Here is a 25,495-nt window from a genome sequence, read left to right as displayed (position 1 = left end):
CAGTTCAGCTTTGCTACCTATTCTGTCACGACTGCTCAACTCCACCCTCACAGTGAGAAAGTGGCAATGCGCCAATGAATGGGTGTGGCTGTGTTTCAGTACAATTTATGCATACTGAAATTTGAATTTTACAACTTTTACATTCTTCTTTAAAAAAACAAACAAACATGCAGAAACATATATCTATTTTAGCTTGTGGACTACAGCAATAGACAGCAGGCTAGATGTGGTCCCAGGCTGTAGTTTGCCGACTGTCCCCCGCACACCCCCGCTGCCCCGCTGCCCCAGTCCCCCGCACACCCCCGCTGCCCCAGCCGACTGTCCCCGCTCCACACCCCCGCTGCCCCAGCCCCCGCTGGGATAATGCTATCCCAGATGCTTAACTTAACATCATTGTGGTAACATGGTCTTCAAATGAAAATCTCCCTTCCGCCCCTAAAATCCTTACTGACTTCGGGCAAGATGCCAAGCACTGTGTGAACTCTGGATTTCCCCCTGGCTGCTTCTCTATCACCACCCCCATTTAAGTCCTGCTGGAACTGTCAACTCACCTCATACAATGACTCTTAACTCTATCTCTAGAAGGCCTCCAGCACCTGCCCTGACTTTCCATTCCTGCTGTCACTATCCCAGGTTAAGCTGGCCATGGTATACATATATCCTCTCCATTCAGGTCAGGCTCTTGATGCCACTTCCCCCCTACCCAGCCTGACTTGACTGGACAATTACTAACATACAGAATCTGTCCCAAACTATCTGCTGAATGAACCAAAGCAGTAAAAATACCCACAAGCTCAGCACTCTTTCCACCTGGTCAGCAGTTTGACATGGCCCATCTCAAAACCAAAAATCTCCCATAGTGAGATGGCAGTACTTAAGGCTACAGTTTGCTTTTTTAAAGTCAGGCTCGGTGAGGTATAATTTGCAAATACTAAAATCACCCCTTCCCGTACAGTTCTATGAGATCTGAAACAACCCCAATCAAAGTATCTCTATCATTCCCCCAAAGCTGCCCTATTCCCTCCTGCACCCCTTCAACCACTGATCTGCTCTCGGTACTGCCAGGTTTTATCTGCATCCCACGGTCCATTCCTTCTTAATGCTGAAGAGGATGTCACCGTGTGGGTCTGCGGTTTATCCGCTCAGCAGTCAAAAGACACTGGTGCTCTTAACAGTTTTTGTCAGTTAGAAATAATGCCACTACAGACACTAACATACAGATTTCTAAATAGACGTATGTTTTCATGATGAAGTTTCACTTTTTATAAATGGCCACATTTTCACAGACCTGCAGGATAGGATTCCATGAAATGAAAGAATATCCTCCATGCCTATTCTTCTCACCCTGCCTCAGCAATCTTTTAAAACTGTAGTAACATTAAGCTTCCGAGGAATCTTTGTAGAGAAGGTTTTTGGGGTGGAGTGGGAGGAGCTGGATGGGGGCTGTCTTTCCTTGCTCCCAAGATGAGCCCCAGGGCTGTTTCCCATTCACTGCTGGCAGCGTTTGATCTTCTGGTCCACGGGGCGGCACTGGCTCTCTGGATGTGCACACTCAGGCAAAAACCTGCAGAGCCAGCCAACTGGGCCATTATTTGGTTCGTATAACTTGTTAAAATCTCACAGAATGTACAGCGTGCCATTGTTTTTGTAAGTCCCTTTCATGACTTTGTGAGCCGGCTAATTCAGAGCAGACTGGACTGATTTCCCTTGCTGGAAGAAAAGACCTTCCTCAAAGACAGCTATTTAACCGTGACCATGGCTGCAACCATCTTGAGCACAAAGCGGGCTTAGGGGCTGCAGCCTTGCCGCCCCTGCCCCCACCGAGGCCCCCACAGCCCGGGGCACTTATTCTTGGCACTGGAATTCACATAATTACTCCTCTTTTAATCTGCAGGGTGACCTAATGTAGCCCTGGCCAGCCGACTGCAGGAAATGGTCTTGTGAGATCTGAGCCTTGGGCAGACCGTCAAGTCTGTAAGCCCCTCTTAGAAAGAGCATTTGGGAGCATTAACCCCATAAAGGACGGGGCTCCAAGTGGCTCTAGGCTCCTAAGTAGCCAGTGCACACCCAGAGGAAGAAGTCCAAGGGCTCTGGTCTCCTCTCCAGGGTAAGGCTCCAGTCCTGTCCCTTCATCTAACCTGCAAAGCAAGCTCAGAAACTGCAGATGTCTTAGAAAAGCTCACAAGTGGCTCCAGCAAGAATCCACAAGGGCTGACGACAAAAGAAAAGGCCATTCATTCACTAGGGAGCTCGTGGGAACAAAAGGCTACACTCTGTCCTGACACTTGCTAACGGCGGAGTCAGGAGAGCTGTTTCGTCTGCAGGCACTGTGCTATTTACAACCTGGCCTTGCCTATATAACCTTGGTTAATCTGAGAAAACAGTCTCCCCAATGTCTTCCCTACTATGCTATTATATTTATTTTCCAATTTGTCTTTCTTAAGGACAATTTACTTTAAAACAAAAAAAATCTATAATAAACATTTCTTCTAAAAGGAAAATCACAAATCCATAATGAACATTTCTTCTTAAAAAAAAAAATCACCCAGCTCTGCTGTAGCTAATCAGTTCCTTTCCTAAAAATATATACTTTTAAGTCTCTCTCAGAAAAGAGACTCTATTAATATAACTGTAAGGCTATGTGTGAAGAAGAAAGAATTAGAATCTTCAGTCTAAAAGGAAGATAAGTATAAAGGGAGAAAAGATAGGAAATACTATAAACTGATAAAACTTAGTGTATGTGAGTGTGTGTGGGGGGTGGGCAACTCCTGAAGGTTAAAGAAGTAGCCCCAGGAAAATATGAAAAGAATGACAAAGAGTGAAAATGGAAGCAGGTTTCACAGGTTCAAGAAGGGGTTACAGAAGTGAAAGTGTATGGACTATAAGAGCAAACGCAGGAGTGTCGGGGGAAATCTCCGATCTTTTGAGGTAATGTGATGGGTGGGCCATTATTATCTGTCACACCCTTGGTCTTAATGTCGGAGACACAACATAAAATGCCACCCTTGTTCCAATCGATGTGGCAGTTCTGTGATCAAGAGTGACAGATTAAGAAGGCCTTACCAAAACCCTTCCCCCTCCAGCTTGCCATAGGCGTTACTGCTGTTCATTCGCCAGTCGCGTCTGACTCCTTGCGACCCCATGGACTCTAGGCCTCCCCTTCCCTCACCATCTCCTGGAGTTTGCCCAAGTTCATGTTCATTGCATCGGTGCCAGCCATCTCAGCCTCTGACACCCTCTTCTCCTTCTGCCCTCAATCTTTCTCAGCATCAGGGACTTTTCCAATGAGTTGTCTGTTCGCATCAGATGACCAAAATACTGGAGCTTCAGCTTCAGCATCAGCTCAGGGTTGATCTCCCTTAAGATGACTGGTCTGATCTTGCTGTCCAAGGGACGTTCAGGTCTTCTCCAGCACCACAGTTGGAAGGCATCGATTCTTTGGCATTCTGCCTTCTTTATGGCCTAGCTCTCACACCATACATGACCATGGAGAAGACCATAGCCTTGACTATACGGACCTTTGTCGGCAGAGTAATGTCTCTGTTTTTCAACATACTGTCTAGGTTCCTGCCAAGAAGCAACTGTCCTCTGATTTCATGGCTGCAGTCACAGTCCACAGTGATTTTGGAGCCCAAGAAGAGGCAGTCTGTCACTATTTCCACCTCTCCCCTTCTATGTGCTGTGCAGTAATGGGGCCGGATGCCATTATCTTAGTTTTATTAATATTTAGTCTTAAACCGGCTCTTTCACGCTCCTCCTTCACTCTCATCAAGAGGCTCTTTAGTTCCTCATAGTTTTCTGCCATTAGAGGGCTATCATCTGCATCAATTCAGTTTGCTTCAGTCGCTCAGTTGTGTCTGACTCTTTGCGACCCCATGGACTGCAGCAAACCAGGCTTCCCTGTCCATCACCAACTCCTGGAGCTTGCTCCAACTTATGTCCATTGAGTCGGTGATGCCATCCAACCATGTTATCCTCTGTCATCCTATTCTCCTCCTGCCTTCAATCTTTCCCAGCATCAGAGTCTTTTCAGATTAGTCAGTTCTTCGCATCAGGTGGCCAAAGTATTGGAGTTTCAGCTTCAGCAACAGTCCTTCCAATGAATATTCAGGATTGATTTCCTTTAGGATGGACTGGTTGGATCTCCTTGCAGTCCAAGGGACTCTCAAGAGTCTTCTCCAACACAACAGTTCAAAAGCATCAATTCTTTAGCACTCATTTTTCTTTACGGTCCAACTCTCACATCCATAGATGACTATCGGAAAAACCATAGCTTTGACTAGATGAACTTTTGTTGGCAAAGTAATGTCTCTGCCTTTTAATATGTTGTCTAGGTGGGTCATAGCATTTCTTCCAAGGAGCAAGCATCTTTTAATTTCATGGCTGCAGTCACCATCTGCAGTGATTTTGGAGCCCAAGTAAATAGTCTGTTACTGTTTTCACTGTTTCCCCATCTATCTGCCATGAAGTGATGGGACTAGATACCATGATCTTTGTTTTTTTGAATGTTGAGTTTTAAGCCAGCTTTTTCACTCTCCTCTTTCATCAAGAGGCTCTTTAGTTCCTCTTCACTTTCTGCCATAAGGGTGGTGTCATCTGCATATCAGAGATTATTGATATTTCTCCCGGCAATCTTGCTTCCAGCTTGTGCTTCATCCAGCCCGGCATTTTGCATGATGTACTCTGCATATAAATTAAATGAGCAGGGTGACAATATACAGTCTTGACATACTCCTTTCCCAATTTGGAACCAGTCCATTGTTCCGTGTCTGGTTCTAACTGTTGCTTCTTGACCTGCATACAGATTTCTCAGCAGGCAGGTAAGAAGTTCTGGTATTCCCATCTCTTGAAGAATTTTCCACAGTTTGTTGTGATTCACACAGTCAAAGACTGGCGTAGTCAATAAAGCAGAAGTAGATGTTTTTTTGGAATTCTTTTGCTTTTTCAGTGATCCAATGGATGTTGGCAATTTGATCTCTGGTTCCTCTTCCTTTTTATAAATCTAACATCTGGAAGTTCTTGGTTCATGTACTGTTGGAGCCTAGCTTGGAGAATTTTGAGCCTTACATGGCTAGCATGTGAGATGAGTGCAATTGTGCAGCTGTTTGAACAGTCTTTGGCATCATCTGCATATCTGTGATTATTGATTTCCTTCTAGCTATCTTGATTCCAGCTTGTAACACATCGAGCCCAGCATTTCTCATGAAGTGCTCAGTGTATCGGCTAAACAAACAGGGTAACAGCAGACAACCCTGTCCTACTCCTTTCTTGATCTTGAACCAATCAGTTATCCCATACAGGTTTCTAACTGTTGCTTTTTGACCCATAAACAGGTTTCTCAGGAGACAGCTAAGATGGTCTGGTATTTCCATCTCTTTAAGAGCTTTCCACAGTTTGTCATGATACAAGCAGGCAAAGGCTTTAGCATAGCCGCGGAAAGAGAGAGAGATGTTTTTCTGAAATTCCCTTGCTTTCTCTATAGTCCAGCAAATGTTGGCAATTTGATCTCTAGTTCCTCTTCCTTTTCTAAACCCAGCTTTGACATCTGGGAGTTCTTGGTTAGCATAATACTGAAGCCTAGCATGCAAGATTTTAAGCATGACCTCACTAGTGTGGGAGATGAGTGCAAGTGTCCGATGATTAGCACATTCTTTGGTACTACCCTTCTTGGGAATTGGGATGACAACTGACCTTTTCCAACCCTGCAGCCATTGCTGGGTCTTCCAGACTGGCTGACATAATGAATGCAAAACCTTGATGGCATCATCCTTTAGGGATCTGAATAGTTCTCCTGGAATTTCATTGCATCCACCAGTTTTATTAAAGCAATGCTTCTTAAGGCCCACTTGACTTTGCACTCCAGAATGTCTGGCTCTGGGTAACTACACCATCATAGTAATCCAGTTCATTAAGATTTTTTTTTTTTTAATACAGTTCTTCCATCACAGGCTTAGGGGATCCTATAAGTGTGGAACTAGAAGGCACACTGGCCCATCCCCTGGTTTTCTAGATGTGGGGAAAATGGAACAGATCTTGGGTGGCCTCAGTCTGCAGTGGCTTGAAGCAGGGTTCTTGTTCCCAGCTAGAGACTGAGGTCAGGACACGGCAGTGAGAGCACTGAATCCCAGCCTCTAGTCCACCAGGGATAGTGGCCAGTGACAAGGCCCTGGCCTGTCGGCTTTGTAGAAATGAATTTCCACAGAGAGACGGAAAGTAGTAAAACCAGTAAAATGTTTATTAGTAGGAAAAGGTATGTGTGACTAGACTTACACGGGTGGACTCAGATGGAGCTGCACCCTCGTGGTGGTCTGAAATATGGGGCATTTCTGCCAGGTTTCCTTTGGCCAGTCATCTCGCTTTGCCTGGTTCGAGTCTGTATTCGTTTTATCTTGGGGTCTTCTCCTGTATGTGTGCATCTCTTAGCCAAAATGGTTTCTAGAGAAGAGGCCTTATGGGTAGGTTGACATCACCTACTATGGCATGATGCCTCTTTCTGTTTTGACCTCCAAGGAGCTTTATTTTGAAAATGAGGACTACGGGATCTCTGTATTATCTTATCTGGGCAGGGCTCAGTTTCTTTTTCCTCCTGTGCCCCAACAGGGGACAAACTCCAGTTGCTTAGACTGGGGACCATCTATCTCCTGCCTCAGAAGCCATAGGGCGAAGGGGATAAGTCCAAGGTCATGCTGCTAATTAGACAAGAATGTGAGACAGCCTCCCCTCCCTGGAGATCTCAGGGGCTATGTAACTTGGAGTCTCCTATTGGAATGCTATCTGGGAAGGACAGCACCCTGAGCTATTACCATGTATTCATTTTCAGTACAATTATTTTTATCAAATGTGCTAAACAGTTACCTGACACAGATCTAAGAAACTAGACACAGAGCAGATACTGAAGGCAGTAGAAATATGGCAAAAAATAAACAGGAGCAGTAAGCAGGGCTTCCCTGGTGGCTCAGATGGTAAAGAACCTGCCTGCAATGCAGGAGACCCAGGTTCGATCTCTGGCTCAGGAAGATCCCCTGGAGAAGGGAATGGTTGCCCACTCCAGTATTCTTTCCTGGAGAATTCCTCTTTCCTGGAGAGGAGCCTGGCAGGCTGCAATCCTTAGGGCTGCAAAGAGTTGGACACGACTGAGAGACTAACACTTTCACTTTTTCACTTTCAAGCAGGTAAAGCAACCCAGAAGAGAAATTCGACTACACAGTTTTGCCTAGGGCTATTTCCTCTAAAAGCTATTTCCTCTGTTTAAAAAAAAAATTAGTTTTATCTAGGGTAAGGAATGCTAGGTACGCACAGGAAAATTCCAGAGCTTACACCACTAACCAAAGTCACTACCTTAAGAGCAGGAGGAAGGCGCAGCTGCACGGAGGTTTCTGTTTTCCAATCCACAAGAAGAGTGCTGTTCAGATATAGTGAAAGAGAATCAATTATATGTGATTACAGAAAAGTATCTCATGACTATACTTAACAGTTGAAATCAGGCCTCGAAGATGATCATCATGTTTTAGGCTCCTGGCTTGGGGGGATGTGGAGAGGAGGAGGGGGATGGAGACACAAGGAAAAGGTAGAAAAAGAAAAAGCTCCCCTCTCCGGTGGTCAGAAACGTAAAGAGACAGAAACAGAGGAGAATAAAGACTCCAAAATTCCCGGGGGTTCTTTGGATCTACTCAAATTTTCTTATCACATCCAAATAGGGAATTCACCACTTAGGGTAACAAGGTGTCCTTGGGAGGCCCCAGCAGGAGGTCAGCCTGCTGAAGAAATGAAAGAACTACCCAACAGTTCTAGAGCTTCCCTGCCAAGCACTCTTCTCTCCAGTTCTCACAGAGGTGCTCCTGGTAGCCTGGCAACCGCCCCCCAGGCCCCCTGGCATGCTGCCGTATTGATGTGCAGCAGCTATGGGGAGTGCTGGGAGGACACAGTACAAACTGGGCAGGACTGAACGGTGGATTCCTTCTCCACCCAGCTCTCTCCTGCCACAACACAGCAGCCCCATCACCCCGTGAGTTATGGGGTCAGCCTCAGTGTCTCCTTTCCTCTAGACATGAGGAGGCAAGGGTGGCCCCAGACCTCTCTCTCTTAATCTGGGAACTGGAAAAACCAGGTGAAGATGGTTAGGAAGTCTCCCAGGTTAAGGGAGACCTGGGACTGTGACTCCCAGCAGGATAAGAACGGCTGTCGGCTGGCCACCACTGGGTGCTTCTACTGCCAAGATGGACTCAGAGATCTGCTCACTGCCCTCCCCCATTCTCAGGTTATGAAGAACCTCTAAAACCCTGACTCTCAGAAAGGGCCCTATGTGATGAAACATACTTTACACAGAATCTCTACTTTTCTCCACGCCCGAGACATATTATGTGTACAAAGGGATGATAGGGAGGAAAGAGCTCAAAGTAAGGGGGCCAAACTGCATTCACCTTATCTACATCTCCCACCTCCCTCAATCATCTTCAGCCACCCTCCAGGCTCTAGGCACCAGCTGGCACCAATTTACGAGCCCTCTGAGGCATGGATTGGTCAAGCACTCGAGAGGGTGCCTAAGTTTGAGAAACGCTAGGATGGGACTGCACTGGCCCAAGACAACTGACTCATGGGTCCATTCAGACCTTCAGGCCCAAGGGCTCTATGGAAGTGTCTTCAGAGCTTTAGTGCCCATGGAGATAAATGAAAATCCCTTATATTTGCTCATTAAGTCCCCAAGCCATATATCTCCAAACCAAGGAAGGGCAAAATGAGAAAAAAAAAAAAAAATGTGATGAGGGACACGGAAATGTCATCTCTAAAGTTCTGACCAGATTCAGACAAGGTTGATAGCAAAAAGTAAGCTTCAGAAGACCTCAGTGAGTCCTAGAAAAGGGGTCTCCTTGAGCCACCACCAGGAGCAGTTCTATCACTCACTGCCAGGGAAAGCGGGGGAGCCCAGCAGACCGAAGCACCAACAACCGCAACACCTCTCCTTTAAGTCTCAGTTTTTAATAGTATCTTTTATTTGCCTCTTGAAGTCTATACCTCTGATTGAGTTGATGTTCACTGCTCTTTTTTTTTTCACTGCTCTTTTTAAAATTTATTTTTAATTGAAGGATAATTGCTTTATAATATTGTGTTGTTTTCTGCCATACATCAACATGAATCAGCCATAGCTATATATATGTTTCCTCCCTCTTGAGCCTCCCTCCCACCCCTCTAGGTTGTCACATAGTCCTGGTTTGAGTTCCCTGAGTCATACAGCAAGTTTCCACTGGATATCTATTTTATATACGGTAGCCAATACCTCTTCTGAGTCAACATGACAACTTGCAATGACCAATTCACAAATGAGATGCAATAGCTTAGAAAATATTAATATTAAAATGAGTCCTTCCCAAAGTCTCTGCTTAGGTTTAGAATTCATCACTGGATTATCTTAAAGGCTGGGACTTTCAGTTCAGTTCAGTCGCTCAGTCATGTCCGACTCTTTGCGACCTCATGAATCGCAGCACGCCAGGCCTCCTTGTTCATCACCAACTCCCAGAGTTCACTCAGACTCACGTCCATTGAGTCAGTGATGCCATCCAGCCATCTCATCCTCTGTCGTCCCCTTCTCCTCCTGCCCCCAATCCCTCCCAGCATCAGGGTCTTTTCCAATGAGTCAACTCTTCTCGTGAGGTGGCCAAAGTACTGGAGTTTCAGCTTCAGCATTATTCCCTCCAAAGAAATCCTAGGGCTGATCTCCTTCAGAATGGATTGGTTGGATCTCCTTGCAGTCCAAGGGACTCTCAAGAGTCTTCTCCAACACCACAGTTCAAAAGCATCAATTCTTCGGTGCTCAGCTCTCTTCGCAGTCCAACTCTCACATCCATACATGACCACAGGAAAAACCATATCTTTGACTAGACGGACCTTTGTTGGCAAAGTAATGTCTCTGCTTTTCAATATGCTATCTAGGTTGGTCATAACTTTCCTTCCAAGGAGTAAGCATCTTTTAATTTCATGGCTGCAGTCACCATCTGCAGTTATTTTGGAGCCCCCCAAAATAAAGTCTGACACTGTTTCTACTGTTTCCCCATCTATTTCCCATGAAGTGATGGGACCAGATGCCATATCTTCGTTTTCTGAATGCTGGGACTTTAGTAAAAGAGAAAAACTGAGCTATGGAGTAGCGAGGAGGGAAGTGAGCACAGCCTGAATGAGCCGGCAGCAAGAGAGAGCCAGTTTCTGGGACATGGAACACAGTGAGTTCTAAAGGGCTGCTGTGATTAACACACTGGAGAATTCTAGGACACACTCTTTTATGTTACTGTCAAGTCAGATCATAGAGTATGACAGTGTCCCCTAATTCCTTGCAGTGCACAACCCGCACAAAAGCACACGCGATGCACCAGGAGGGACACAGACACACCACTCATAAAGTTCTGACCAGATTCTGACTCAGTGGCTCTGTTGGTTTAGGATTACCTATTTGCTGCAGTCAAGCTGCAACTCAGGCACAGCCACGGTAGAATAGACAGGAAACATAATTCCCACCTCCTATGACCACCTCAAGTGACCACATGGTTCTACTAGAGTCTTCTCCTCCAGTAGAAGCTTTAAACCCTCCATCCTCTGGTCTAAAAGGAAGAAATGCCAAAATCCAGGGACAGTCACAGGCACACAGAAAAGCAAGAATAGGCTTAAATCCTCTGAAATGGGGAGGATGAATTTGAAAAATAAAGACAAAGTATGGCTCCTAGGGGGCAAGCACTTTAAGTCCTAACTTGTCCCATGATTTCGCCTAAAAATGAATGATACATTTTGTCATGACAGATGAGAGTTCTCTTTTCTGTAGTAGGTGCCGGACATAATTACAGCTCTCAAAAATAAAATAAAACCAAACAAATATACACACCTGAAAACTGGGTGTGTGTGGCAGAAGCAGGAAGTGAAAGGCATTCTAAAACTTGTTTAGAAGTATTGGAAAAAAAAAAAAAAGAAGTACTGACTATTCAGATACGTTGAATGTCAGTCCCACTGGAAAGTAAAAGAATTACACTGCTCATAGGTACCAACTAGCCACTGAAAAAGAGGGTGGCTACTGAGATGGAGAGGATGGCTCAGAAAGGCTCCCTAGTGGCTCAGTGGTAAAGAATCCACCTGCCAACGCAGGAGACACAGGTTCGATCCCTGATCCAGGAAGATCCCACGTGCTGCACAGCATCTCAGCCCGTGCGCCACAACTATTGAGCCTGTGCTCTGGAGCTCGGGAGCAGCAACTACTGAGCCTGGTGCCCAGGAGCCGGTGTTTCACAACAAGAGAGGCCACCACAGTGAAAAGCCTGCACATCGCAACTACAGAGTGGACCCGACTCACTGCAATCAGAGAAAAGCCAGAGTGCAGCAACGAAGCCCCATCACAGCCAAAAATAAATACGTAAAATAAAGTCTCATAGAGACCCTTCACTCCTCCACTGAAGACAAACACAAGTTCACAGTTCCTCGTCTACCATTCCAAAATCCCAAAACTCTGAAAACTGAAACATTTTAAATAACTCATTTGGCAGCACAACAAACCCTAGCTCATTTGGTGACAAAAACATAATGTGATTTACACAAAATCATCTGTAGTCTATTCATCTCACTTTGTGTGAATATTCTTACATTAAACTGTTGTAGTAATGAGTTTCATCATGGGATGGTGACTCTAGCCCCCTTTAGAGGTTAGATAGAGGTACCATATTACCTCCAAATTTTTAAAACACATCTGGTTCCCAGGGCTTCAGACAAGGGGGAAAGTTTATAAATATATAACAGGGTGACATAAGAGCCCTGCAGAGATTACTACAGGCCCAAGAAAGTCAAATTATGTCCTGGTGGTTTCAATCTAACCAGCCTCCTACACAAGCCAGAGGACAACATTGTGTTAGAAACGGGAGGCCTGTTACCACAGGGTCCCTAACCACATGTTAAATCCTGGGTTCCTACCTTCACATATTCCAGAGTTGGGTCCAGAAGATGCTGATCCCTGAAAAGAGAAAATATAAACATGAGAACAATTGGGAACAACTCATTCTCACACTGGGTACAATGTAGCTAACATTATTTCACCCTATTCATTCACATTATTAAGATGAGTCCACCTCCCAGACAATATCCACAGCCAGGAAGTTAGAAAAGACACGTGTTTTCCTGTAAAATTCAAGCCCCAAATATTAGACTATTTATGGCTAGTAATTCTAGAGTCACTAAAGCATAAAAATCAGCCTAAAACTCTGAGCTAAAGAGCTGTGAGGAGTAACAGACACCAATAACGCAGGGCCCCGCAGCACTTTGGACCAGGCGACTGTGCCACACCCTCTTTGACAGAAAACAGAAGCTCAGGTGGGGAGGACAGCTGCCCGAGGTCACCCAGCACCCAGATAGGTGAAGTTTGAACCCAGCTCTGCTTCTAAATCCCCTTTGTCTTTTGCCATCAAGCTGAACAACTCATTCTAATTTTCTTTGGTACCGCAGTGTTTTTTCTCTCCCCACCTAACGTCTGCTCAGATCTATTATAATACTGTTAAGATTAACCTGACAAGTACAAGTAAACAGCAGCAGTGTCACTGAGGAGGCTGATTCATTACAGTGTAAGAGGATCTTAGGTAAAGGAAGGGAGGGGACACGTGACAGCTGGCGCTTCCAATACTGGCAGAGGTAGAGCAAGGTGCCCACCATAACACAGGATGTGAAAAGACAGTGCCTTTAGAGACTTAAACTGCACAAAATCCACACATTCCCCTGAAGAGGCGAGGCCACTTTTTAAAGGACAGAGTGGCTCTTAAGCTGGTGGGAAGGTTGTCAGCGTATCTACAGAAACCGCACGGCCCTCAGGAGGTGGGGGATCCCCACCCACAGGCAGCCGCCTCCGGAAGAATGAGCTCAAGCCCAGACCCTCAGGGGCTTGGACACTTCCCTCTGTGGAGAGACCCCCGGGAGACGGTAGCACTTCTGTCCTGAACAGGGGCAGCGGACCCCTGCTTGGACACAAGGAGTGGCTCCCACAGCTCAGGGGCAGCCCATCTTGTTGTAAAATGGACCCATCCTCAGAGCTGTTCCTGGACTGGTCTGTCCACTGAGTCTTGCACACAGGGCATGCACACAGAGGCAGGCTGGCTTCGGAGACGCTCCTCTAGGCTGTGCGAGCACATGAGCTTCTGAAATGAGCCCCTTTGTAAGGCCAAAGTATCTGAGAAGGGCTTAAGCTCAGTCCCTGGTGCACTTCCATCAAAGAGGAGTATAAATCAGTCTTTCAGAGCCTTAAAACTAAGCATACTCTTTGCCACTAAGCTTGTGTTTCTTCATCAGGCATCTTTTCCCAAAGCGGCCGAGTCTGTCTGCTGTGCTGGGTCACCAGCTCTCCTTCTGCAGTCTGGACATCAAGCTGATGTTTCCAGGCTTTGTGACCATGAGACCACATGGCGAGGGACTATAAACTTTGTCAGCAGGGCTTTGGCCAAGCTCCCTTTTAAGTTCTCAAACTCCTGGGTTCCTACTGAAGCAACATTTTAGGCTTATAGGCGTCCAGTCTCATGCTAATCATCCAGTCCAGTGGTTTGGCCCTGGGAGCGCCGAAAGATGTTACAGCCACTTGGACGCTGCTGCTCATCTTTTTCAAGTGTCTATTTTTAGGTATGTTCTAAAACGTCCATTATATACACTCATTCATGTGTGTCTTAATGCGTGGATAACAGTGTAGGTGTGTGCTGTTTATAGCAATGATTTGGTCCTGGGACTCTCTCCACACTAAATAATTGAGGACTCTGAAAAATTTTGTTCATGTGGGTTATATCTACTGATTACTGATATTAGAAATTAAACCTGAGAAATTTTCAAGGTGTTTGTGAATTCACACCGTAAAGGTAAATCCATTAAAATATTTACATAAATAACATTTTTATGAAAAACATGTTTTTATAGCAAAAATTTAGTGAGAATAGTGACGCTGTCATATTTTTGCAGATCTTTTTAACATCTGGTTTACTAGAAGACAGGTGAATTCTCATATCTACTTCTGCATTCAAAATGCTGTGATGTTTTGGTTGAAACAAATGAAGAAAATCCCCCTTCATGAAGTTATGTAATTGAAAAGGGAGGGATACTTTAATAGGTTTCTCATATAATTATGGATGTTCTACTTTAAGAACATACCAAACCTTGACAAGTAATAATTTCTTAAAGGTTAGCTGTGGACTCTGAGGCCATCTCTCTTACTCTTTTCCATCTGTCCTGCACTTTGAATGGATCTTTTGTCCATGTCTGATTCTTTAACCACTATTCTGGAAAATATTGGTTCACTGAGTTACGCAGATCTGCCAAATTTAGATCCAATTCATTAAAATGTTAAAAAAAAATCACATTTGTTAATATCATCACTAATCTCGTTAGAAGTTACTGCCTATAGGGAATTGTCAAGCTCATGGTGGAGGATTCCATGAGTCTTCTAAAATTTTAATTTTTCACTGGAATTTTTTTCATTGGCAACTAACAAGGTCAAATATTTTCCCTGAGCTTCATTTCACTCATTTTGGAGGAAATAGCTTCCAAATACCAAGACCACATAGTCATGATCTGTAATTTTAACTTTTTTTAGGTGTTCAAAAATCATTCTTTTAATAAATTCTTTTTAGAACTTTGCCCAGGATCTGCTCTTCTCACCAGATTTACCTGTAAAAATCCTTTTCCTTTCACCTTTCGAAAGCTGAAATATTCCTCTCTCTCTTTTCTAGAGATAGACCTGAAAACTGAGCTCCTTCTATCAGGACAGACCCCTCAAGCTCTATTGGGAAGGGGGTGTGGTAAGCAACACGGCTCAGGCTGGGCGCTATGTCTGGCTGTTTCCTGAGGCAGCCCCAGCAGCAGTCAGTAGGGTCCCCATTCAGAGGTGGGGTCACCTCCAGGCGGGGTGGCTCTTGAGATACAGGCTGGGACCTGGGACCCTTTACTGCAAGTGTTTGTATCCAGATAAATATCACCTGGAGCAACAGAATACAAAAAAAACCATAAGGGACTAAAAATAACTGCATCCGCCCATGGTTGGGGCAGGTCCTGAACAGCATGATACAAAAAGGCCCAAACTCAGCTGCCATTTCTGGGCTGCTGGGAGCAAAAGCAGCATACTGCGCATGCCCTCTGCACCCAACAGGACCAAGGGGGTTGGAAGATCATCTGCATCCCCCTTCTAGCCCAACCCACCAAGCTTTCCTTCCCCTCACCCCATTTATGGGACCAGCTCTCCCCCACCGGGGCTGGTGAGCAAGGGCACCTGTTACTTGTTTTCACCCCCTCCTGCGGCATCAGAAGAACCCTGCTTGAAATTCTTGGCTGACCTCTTATCAGTTTCTATTGATTAAAGAGTCCAAGGACCCAGCTCGGTAACATACCTGCTCTCCCTACCACCCTGCTCTCCTGCCCAGTGGCCCCAGCACAGAGGAGCCTGGGGTGTTCTCCCCAGCATCCCCCCAGGCTTGCATGGACTCCAGTGTTCCCATTTGATCCTCCACCACACACACTTCTCTTGGCAGAAGAGAAGGAAACAGGAGGTGCTGGTTAGGGATAAAAACTGAAGTCTCCTCCTGACCCCACCCCCCAAGTGAACCCTGCTAAGAAAGCTCTGTTCATTCTGTAAGCAGAACAGTGAGTGCTAAGTCGCTTTCGTCGTGTCCGACTCTTTGCGACCCTATGGACTGTAGACCGCCAGGTTCCTCTGTCCATGGGGATTCTCCAGGCAAGAGTACTGGAGTGAGTTGCCATTTCCTTCTCCAAAGGATCTTCCCAACCCAGGGATCAAACCCATGTCTGCCGTGGTTCCTGCACTGCAGGCAGATTGCATTCTTCTGCTCATCCTTTTCAGAGAGGCAAGGGAGGGAAGACAAAGAGAGTATGTTATAAACCCCAATGCCTTAAAAATCATTGCCTTGAACCAAATTAACTGTATATTGGGTTGGCCAAAAGTTTCGTCAGGGTTTTCTGTACCATCTTACAGAAAAACTCAAGCAAACTTTTTAGCCAACCCAAATATTTTAATGTAGAAGTGCTGTGTCTCCTTTCTCAGCCAGCCTAACCCTAACTCTAATCCATCTAACCACAAAGAAGACATAAGCTAGAAAGATAGCAGTTGCCCTGTAGCCCCAGCCTCTAATTTGAAATAGAATATCCAATTATTCATATAAGACTGCACAGCAAACACTCCTTAAACCACATCTTTATACTCTCCAACAGAGTTCACTAGGAAACAAACAGAGAAACTTGGCAATATAAATGAAAAGCTTTTAAAATCTTTTTTTAAATTTTGCTTATGCCAGTTATGAATCCCCACCCATGTGAATCCATGAGGTTGTGTGCATCTCTACCCCTGAGAGTCTGGTGGGCACCATGGGCCCTCTGTCAGGCAGGCTGCCCTGCAGAGCACCATCCACAGACCGCAGGAAAGCAGCAGGATGAAACCAGACTCTGTTATTCTGTTCTTAAGTGTATTAAGTTTTAAATAACATCACTGTGCTCACTCTGGTTAAATCACTCTTTCCAGTGTCCCACTTTCTCAAGTTCATACTGAGGATGTCTCGCTGGGAGTCCCAGAAATGTTACACATATTTACTATTTTAGTTTGTTTCTCATCAGTAACCAGGTTAATAATTTCCTCTCTCTTAAAGGGACACTTGAGCTAGAAGTGTTTGCTATTTTGAGTTAAGAGGTTCTCCGCCTTGAATACACAAACAGAATTTCACTGACATAGATCTTTTCCGAGCAGTTCAAATGCAGATGGAGATGGAAGTGCCCTATGTCTGTCTTAAATGAGATAATGTTTTAAGTGAATGGATGTTTACTTATTTAAACATTATAGGCTAAATTAACGGCTAACAGTGATGTCACACAAATGTTCATTTGGATATAACATAAAAAGGAAACGCCTGTGATAACATGATTATCTCATACAATGGAGGGATGTGAGAAACTAGATCCAGCTATTTCAGACTGGGGCTCCCCTAAACTACACGCACACCGTTGGTTTGGTTTAGTCACTCAGTCATGTCTGACTCTTTGCGAACCCATGGGCTATAGTCCATCAGGCTCCTCTGTCCATGGGATTTTCCAGGCAAGAAGAATACTGGAGTGGGTTGCCGTTCCTTTCTTCAGGGGAACTTCTAGACCTAGAGAATCGAACCTCGTTCTCCTGCACTGCAGGTGGATTCTTTACCAACTGAGCCACCAGAGCCCTCCATGTACACTAGCAACGTGCAGAATTTGCACTCTTCCTCTGGTGCTTCCATGCATGTTTACTGCAATGGTATTTATACAATGGTATCTCCCTCTACAAGGTGAGCAATCCAAGAGAAATGGGCTGCTCCCTTCACATTCAGTATTGTATTCATCCCAAAACATCAGCAAGCAACTACAGTAGGCCAGACAACGGAAATACAAGAAGCAAAGGCACAGGTGCTGCTTTTATAGAGAGGCTGCAGCAAAGTGGGAAAACAGATCAACCAACTCGGCACAATTCAAGATAGAGAGAGTCAGTGGGAGGGAAGCTCCATAGAGAGGCCTTGAGGCAACACCTGAGTTAAGGTTTGAGGGCTGAGTAGGGACTTGTCCCAGTGAAGCAGCTGTGGGGCAGGTGGTGATGAGAAATCCTCAGGCAAAGAGAGAAGCATGTGATAATACACTGCATATGGCGGACCACAGCCCTGAGGAGTTGACTTTCTGTTAGCCCTGGCCACCATCATCTCTCACCTGGGCTCTGCAATACAAATCCCCAGTTCTGCTCCATCTCTACAGCCTCCACACAGCAGCCAGCATGATCCGTACTCAGATCACTGCCCAGCTCAAAATCCTCTACTAGCTCCCATCCTGTCAGAACAAAACCTTGAGGTCCCACTGTGGCCTTTGAGGCCCTGAACGGCATGACCGCGGCCAGCTCTCCAGCCTGTGTTAGGCGGAATTTCAAAGATGCCCCTTTCCTGAGATTCCTGTCCCTTGATGAGTTAATCAAACAGTAATCCAGGTACTGCTGTGAAGGGATTTTGCAGATGTTAATAATGTCACAAGCCAGCTGACTTGGGGGATTTGACATGAGGGAGTCTGTTGCCAGCGAGATATTATGAGAGGGTCTGTGACAAGACAGAACCCACAGGAGATGAGAGCTGCCCCTGGCAGATGGCCAGAGGCCACAGTCCTACAACCACAAGGAACTGGATTCTGCCAGCAACCTGAATGAGTGTGGAAGCAGACTCCCCACCCCAGAACCTCAGGTGAGAATGCAGTCACTGACATCTTGAGTGAGACCCTGAGCTGAGAACCCAGCTGAGCCACATGGGACTTCTGCCCTACAGAATCTGTGAGGTAACCAATGAATGTTAGGTCACCAAGTCTGTGATAACTTGTTACTCAGCAAAAGAACACTGACACGCTTGTTGCCTATTCCACAGCCCTACTGACTTTTCTTTCTGTTGTGCAAACACATCAAGTCAGCTCCTGCTGCTGTGGCTTGGCATTCGCTGCTCCTTTGCCTGGAATAGTCTCCCTATATATGCTTGAAGGGGCTTCCCACGTGGTGCTAGTGGTAAAGAATGCACCTGCCAATGCAGGAGACCTAAGAGATGAGAGTTCGATCTCTGGGTGGGGAAGATCCCCTGGAGAAGGACAGGGCAACCTACTCCAGTATTCTTGTCTGGAGAATCCCATGGACAGAGGAGCCTGCTGGGCTACATTCCATAGGGTTGCAGAGTCAAATGCAACGGAAGCAACTTAGCACGTGTATGCTTGAAGGCTCACTCAGGCCCACATCACTCAGATCTCTCTCAAACATCACTTCCTTAACCAGCCTACCTAAATGAACACCACCCCAACACTCTATCCCCTCATCTGGCTTCATTTTTTCCCGTATTATGTGATAATTTATGATATGTTTATTTGCTCATGGTCTGTCTATTCTCTCGAATATAATCCTGCAAGAGTGGGGCTTTCTCTGCTTTGTTCGCCTTGGTGTCCCCAGTGCTCTGCACATAGCAATTGCCCAGAAACCACTTGCTTAATTAAGGAGTAAAAGAACTACTAAGGAAAGCAGAGGGTTGGGGGAGGTAATAGGTCTGGTGTGGGGTTGGGAGATCAGGATGAAGAAGAGGCAGAGCCAGACTATCAGGGGCTTGGATGCCATGTAAACACAATTACACTTTATCTTGAAAGCAGTGGGATCTGTTGAAGGTGCTCATGCTGGAGAATAACCAGAGATTTGTGTTTTAGAAAAATCTCCATGCAGCAGTATGGAAAACAGATTAGTGGGGTCCAAATGGAGCCAGGAAGACTAAAGGGAGTATACCACGGGGTCTGGATAAGAGATGAGTAGGCCTGGGCTAGAGTGGCAGAGTGTGAGGGAGACTTTTAGAAGGGGGAATAGATAGACCTTGGTAAATGGCAGGATGCAGCGGGTGAAAGGAAAGACAGAGGTAAGGACACTCACTGAATTCTTTCTAAGGGAACCAGGTAGATGGTGCCTAGCCCTTGGTAGGGACTCAATACCTTTGCTAAGAATGCATTAGCAAACACCTTTGCAGGTGGCACAGTGGTAAAGATTCTGCCTGCCAATGCAGGAGACGCGAAAGACGTGGGTTCCATGCTTGGGTCAGGAAGATGCCCTGGAGGAGGAAAAGGCAACCCACACGAGTATTCTTGGCATGTACAGAGGTGACTGGTGGGCTACAGTCCATGGGGTTGCGAAGAGTCAGACATGACTGAGCACACGCACATGCTTGCCTCAAGCACTAGAGTGAACTGACTACCAGGATCTGAATTAGTAAGACTGTATCCCTTTACCACCCATTTCCCACGGTTAGTAGTGCACACAGGACTGCTGCCATTTAGCTACTAAATATCCCAAATAAGCTCTCCTTCCTTCTCAACAGACAGTTATTTTCTGGGGTCTTTCACATCCTTCAGACTACGAACACAGAAATCCTTCCCTTAGAGTATAATAAAATATAATATTTAAATAATCCCTTCATGCCAGCAAAAATAGTTAACTCATGAAGGAAAACCAGGGAACAATAAAACAAAGGAGCTATGCAGAAGCTACATAAGAGAGCCCAGTTTTACATAACGCTTTGGTCTCCTCCATCACCCCACCTCAGCTGCCACTGCTTGTTTATGTCTTTTCCGCAGGACTGTAAGCTCTGTGAAGTCAGAGGCTACTTCTGTCCTGCTCATCAATGTATACTAATCACGTACCAAAGTATTTGTCATATAGTAGCCAATTAATAAATAAACAAGGGCAAGGACAAATGAATATATAATGCACAATTAACCACCTTATATACAAATAAAGACTCAGAAAAATAGAAAGTTCCACCCTGGGACCTTCATTTGCTTAACCTGGCAGACCAGGTAGTCTCAAATCTAAATGATAATCGAATTACAAATGTATTTTCAAATATATTGTTGAAGTCACAAGAAAGGGAAAGTCTCAGGAAACACAGACATATATGTAAGACAGACACAAAAGGAGAACAAATTAAGAACACAAAATGTGAACAACAACAAAAAGATAAGGAGGAAAGCAGGGAGGCTAAGCCCTGGGTCCGCAAGACTGAGCAACTAACTCTGAAGTTATCCCTGCATAATGCTAGAACGATCAGACCAGGACTACACCACCCACCACAGAAGGAATGTGCTAAATACAACACAACAAAAAACATGCTCCAGCAAAGGAAACCAAGGAGAGCTACTATCTCCACCACAGACTCTGATGGAAAAATAGCAGTAGTCATAGTCTCCCCTAGGAATGTGTAAACCACAAGTCATCCTTTGGGATGCAAATTCATATGACCTGCTTCGATAGAGAATACAAAGCTGAGAAAAATATTAAAGTGTCTGGGTTAGTGGCACCATTAATTAGTCAGGGAACAATGTAAAAGTGCTTTCTGGAGGAAAACTTCATCAACAGAAAGCTACGCAGGATATCCACAAGTTTGGTTAAATATAAACTCCCTTTTAAATATAAACATCAGAAAACAAACCCCAATGACAATCTCCAAAATTAGCAGAAATGACAACAGATTGAGATCCTTAAAGAATTCAGATATTGGAATTTCAGAGGTAAGCTATAAAATAATGATGCATGATAATTTTTTTAAAAGATGGAATAAAAAATGTGACTTAAGAATAAACAGGCAGATACAAAAATAATCTAACATCTAGAAATTTTAAAAAAATTGATCACACATCTAGATATAAAAATAATCTTATAAATAAGCCAGACATTACTAGAGAAAATATTTATGAATTTAAATAAGTAAATTATACAAAACAGCAGAGAAAGAGTCAGGGAAAATATAAAAGAGACACAGAAGGCAGAATGAAAAGGTTTACTTATATTTAACCAGAACTCTAGAAAGAGAGAACAGAGAAAGGCAAAAGCAACAGTCAAATAATGATGGGAAACCTTCAAAGTTAATGAAAAATGCTAATTATCAGATTCAGGCATCCCATGAGTCCTAAGCAGTATAAAACAAAAATAAACACATTTTAAGGAAGTTACAGACTACCAAAAACAAAGAGAAGATCCTGAAAGCAGCAGAAGAGCCAAGAAAGATTGCCTGACCGCAATGACAATTAGACTGACAGGAGCTTTTCATCAGCCAAAAGGGAAAGGGAGGAGCACAAAATTTCTTGCCCGGAAAACCACTGTGAACAAGGGTGAATAAAGACAATCAGAGACAAATAAAAGCAGAGAATACCCTTCAGGAAGCAGGGAAAGGATGCCAGAAGGAAAACTTAGGGTCTAAGACTGAACAGTGCACAGAGAAGCTGGTAAATATGCAGGCAGCTCTAAAACAGCACTGACGGTGACGACAAGACAATGTCTAATCCGTGGAGTTAAACAACAAACAATCAAGTGCTGGTAAGAATATGGAGAAACTGGAATCAATCCCGCCTGGAAAATCCCATGGATGGAGGAGCCTGGTGGGCTGCCGTCCATGGGGTCACTAAGAGACTAAGCGACTTCACTTTCACTTTTCACTTTCATGCATTGGAGAAGGAAATGGCAACCCACTCCAGTGTTCTTGCCTGGAGAATCCCAGGGACGGGGGAGCCTGATGGGCTGCCATCTGTGGGGTCACACAGAGTCGGACACGACTGAAGCGACTTAGCAGCAGCAGCAGTGCACTGCAGGTGGGAATGTAAAATGGTACAGCTGCCCTGGAAAATGGTATGTTGGCTCTTCAAAGAGTAAAAGTAGAATTCCCATACAATCCAGCAATTTATGTTCGGAATATATATCCCCAAAATTGAAAGCAAGGATTTTGAAGAGATATTTGTGCACGTTTAGAGCAGCATTATTCACAGAAGCCGAAAGGTGGAAGTAACCCAACTGTCCATCAACAGATGAATGGGTAAACAAAATGGGCTACATACACAACGTGCTCTATATCATGGAATGTCATCTGGCCTCAAAAAGGAAGAAAATTCTGGCATATGCTAGCATACAGAAGAACCTTAAGGACAATATGGTAGGTGAAGTAAGCCAGTCACAAAAGACAAATACCCATAAAGATGTCACTTATATGAGCGAGTAGTCAAAATCATAGAGTCAGCAAGTAGAATTGTGGTGGCCAGGGGCGGGGGGCTGGGTGGGGAGGGTGTGCAGAGGGCAGGGAATGGGGAATTGCTGTTTAGTGGGTGCATATTTTCAGCTTTGCGAGCTGAAGAGTATTCTGGAGACTGGTTGTACAACAATGTGAATGTACTTAACATTACTGAACCATGCACCTAAAAATGGTTAGAAGGTAAATTTTATGGCATGTGTAACTAACTACAATTTTAAAAGACAAACTAAAACACAGGGCAACATTGACATAGGAGCCAAGTGGAAGGTGCCCGAAGCGCATGTTCTAAATCCTGCATTGCTTGGGAAGAAGGAAAGGTATTGTTTTACTCTATTATGTTGTATAAAGTCATTTAAAGGTATTTTTAAACTAACCATTAAATGAATAAGAATAGAGGTTTTGTTTTTTTTAAAAGACAATTCAAAATAAGGCAGTTAAAAAAATGACCATAGTTTAGAAAAATGTATGAACAGTACAGACACACAGAATAAGAGGTAGCTATAAACCCAAATGTATCAGCAAACATGGTAACTGTTAACCAGATTAAACTCAAGACACATTTGCACAATGTAGGATATAGCACATGTAGGATACAATCAAAGTGGTTATTTTGGAAAAAACTAGAGCCTTAAATGCTAACTTTTAGAGAAGACTGAAATTAACTATTTCTAGCTTAAGTTGGACACAACTGAGCGACTTCTCTTTCACTTTTCACTTGCATGCATTGGAGAAGGAAATGGCAACCCACTCCAGTGTTCTTGCCTGGAGAACCCCAGGGATGGGGGAGCCTGGTGGGCTGCCGTTTCTGGGGTGACACAGAGTCGGACACGACTGAAGTGACTTAGCAGCAGCAGCAACAGCTTAAGTTAAGAGAACAGAACAAACATTTTAAAAATAGACTTAAGATTTTTTTAATGCAGAAATTAAAAAAAAAAAGATACAGTAAGGGAGCAACAAATGAAGCCTGGTTCTTCAGGAGCCTAATAAAATAAACCTCCGACAGATATAATCTAGGGGGAAAATGAAAGAAGGCACAAAACAGCAGAGAAATAAAGTGGGGGTATAATCAGAGATCCTTGGGGTCAGGAAGATCCCCTGGAGGAGGAAATGGCAACTCACTCCAGTATTCTTGCCGGAAAAATCAGAGGAACCTGGCAAGAATTCCATGGACAGGGGAGCCTGGCGGGCTACAGGCCTTGGGGTCACAGAGTTGGACATGGCTAAGCACACACAGCACATAACCACAGATACAAGAGAGCTCAGTAAGAGAACACTATGAACATCTTTACACCAATAAATTTGAAAGATTAGGAAAAAAACAAATTCCTGGGGAAATACTACTAAAATAGACTCAAACAGAAAACCTGAAGAGTCCTATCTATAACAACTAAAAAACTGAGTCAGTTGTTCAACAGCTACAGATCTAGATGGTTTTTCTAACCAGGAAGTTCTGCCAAAACTTTGGAACTTATTACTATGAAAATTATATAAACTCCTCAAGAAATTTGAAAAAGAGGATATTATAATTCTGATACTAAAGGACACCAGGTTAATAAAAGAAAAACTATAGGTTAATCTCACACATGAAGAGATACAAAAAAAATCCTAAAACAAAATATTGATATACCTAATTTTAAGAATCCAAGAATGTATAAAAATACATCATAATCAAACTGGGTTGACTCCTGGAATAGTGTCAGTTTAACTTGAGAAAATCTATTCGCCACATTAACAGATTAAAGGAAAAATCATTTGGGGCTTCTAATTAATGGGGGGAGGAAGAGGAATTTAAAAAACACCACCAATTTTTCATGATCTCAGCAAGGAAAAAGCTAACTCATCACAAACTAGAAATAAAAAAGGACAAATATATCTGGTAAAAACCTCATTCTTAATGGTGAAGTATTAGAATCATTACTAAAACCAATCAACTGATCAGAAACAAGATAAGGATGTCCACTATTATTGCTTTGATGCACTGTCCTGGAGGCCCTAGTCAGTGCATTTAAATAAGCAAAAGAAATAAAAAGTGTAAGAATTGGAAAGGGAGAAGAAAACGGTCATGATTCACAAATGATGACTGTGGAACAAAGAATCTATACAAAGCTGCTGAGTAAAGCGCGGTTTTCAGATATGAAGGCACTGCAAAAATCATCAGCTTAAAACTTACTGAGGTGAGGGATTAGAAGGTTTATACGTCTGAATGGAGTTCTAGCTTGCGGGTATCCATTTACCACAAATGACCTCATTCCTAGAACATTTAACTGAAATGCAATCCAAAAAGACTTAAGACGAGTGTGACCAACGGGCTTCTTCACACGCAGCAGTGGTGCCAAAGAGGACGAACACTGTAGCCTAGGGGACTGCTGGTTCACCATCCTTAACCAACCCACATACAAGGGCCCATCAACAGTCAGGAAAGGTGAACCCAATAACTGGGAGGAAGTTTGCCCTTTGTTGGCAAGCTCCGCCTACATGCATGGGGACATGGCCTTGGAACTTGGAGCCCTCAGTCATCTGCCCTCCAGCATGAAGTTCTATCAACATCGCAACACCTTGGGAAGCTGTGGGGGGAGGAAGCGATAGCAAGAGGCTTTGAATCTATTAAGATTTTGCTTCCACTGGCCAATATTCCAGACTAAACCCATGTTCTTTCAGGTAAGATTGATGTCGGAGAGTATAGCATTCTCATCTTATATTTTTTTAGACGCTATCCATGATTCGAAGGCCTTGTCCATCTCACCAGCCTCATCTCCTCACCATGCTCCTTACACTCCAACAAATCCAAACTATTTGGAATTCCCTGAACCAAGAAGTCTACAGAGTCCCCATCGTCTTTCTATTCATTTCCATCTTTCCCCTTCCTCCCTCCCCACCATCAACTCACAGAATTAATAACATCT

The 25,495-nt window shown here is 44.2% G+C and overlaps 1 protein-coding gene across 1 annotated transcript in view; it reads right to left on the bottom strand.

Moving 5' to 3' along the window:
* Positions 1 to 25,495, bottom strand: part of BCAR3 (BCAR3 adaptor protein, NSP family member) — a 130,061-nt gene that overhangs the window by 81,583 nt on the left and 22,983 nt on the right. The window contains exon 3 of the mRNA XM_052636921.1: positions 11,941 to 11,980. Coding sequence (XP_052492881.1) covers positions 11,941 to 11,980 — 40 coding nt within the window. The remainder of the gene's footprint in view (positions 1 to 11,940; positions 11,981 to 25,495) is intronic.

The sequence above is a fragment of the Budorcas taxicolor genome, chromosome 3, assembly GCF_023091745.1.
Source record: "Budorcas taxicolor isolate Tak-1 chromosome 3, Takin1.1, whole genome shotgun sequence".
Classification (NCBI taxonomy): Eukaryota; Metazoa; Chordata; class Mammalia; order Artiodactyla; family Bovidae; genus Budorcas; species Budorcas taxicolor.
This window is presented reverse-complemented; position numbering and strand designations above follow the sequence as displayed.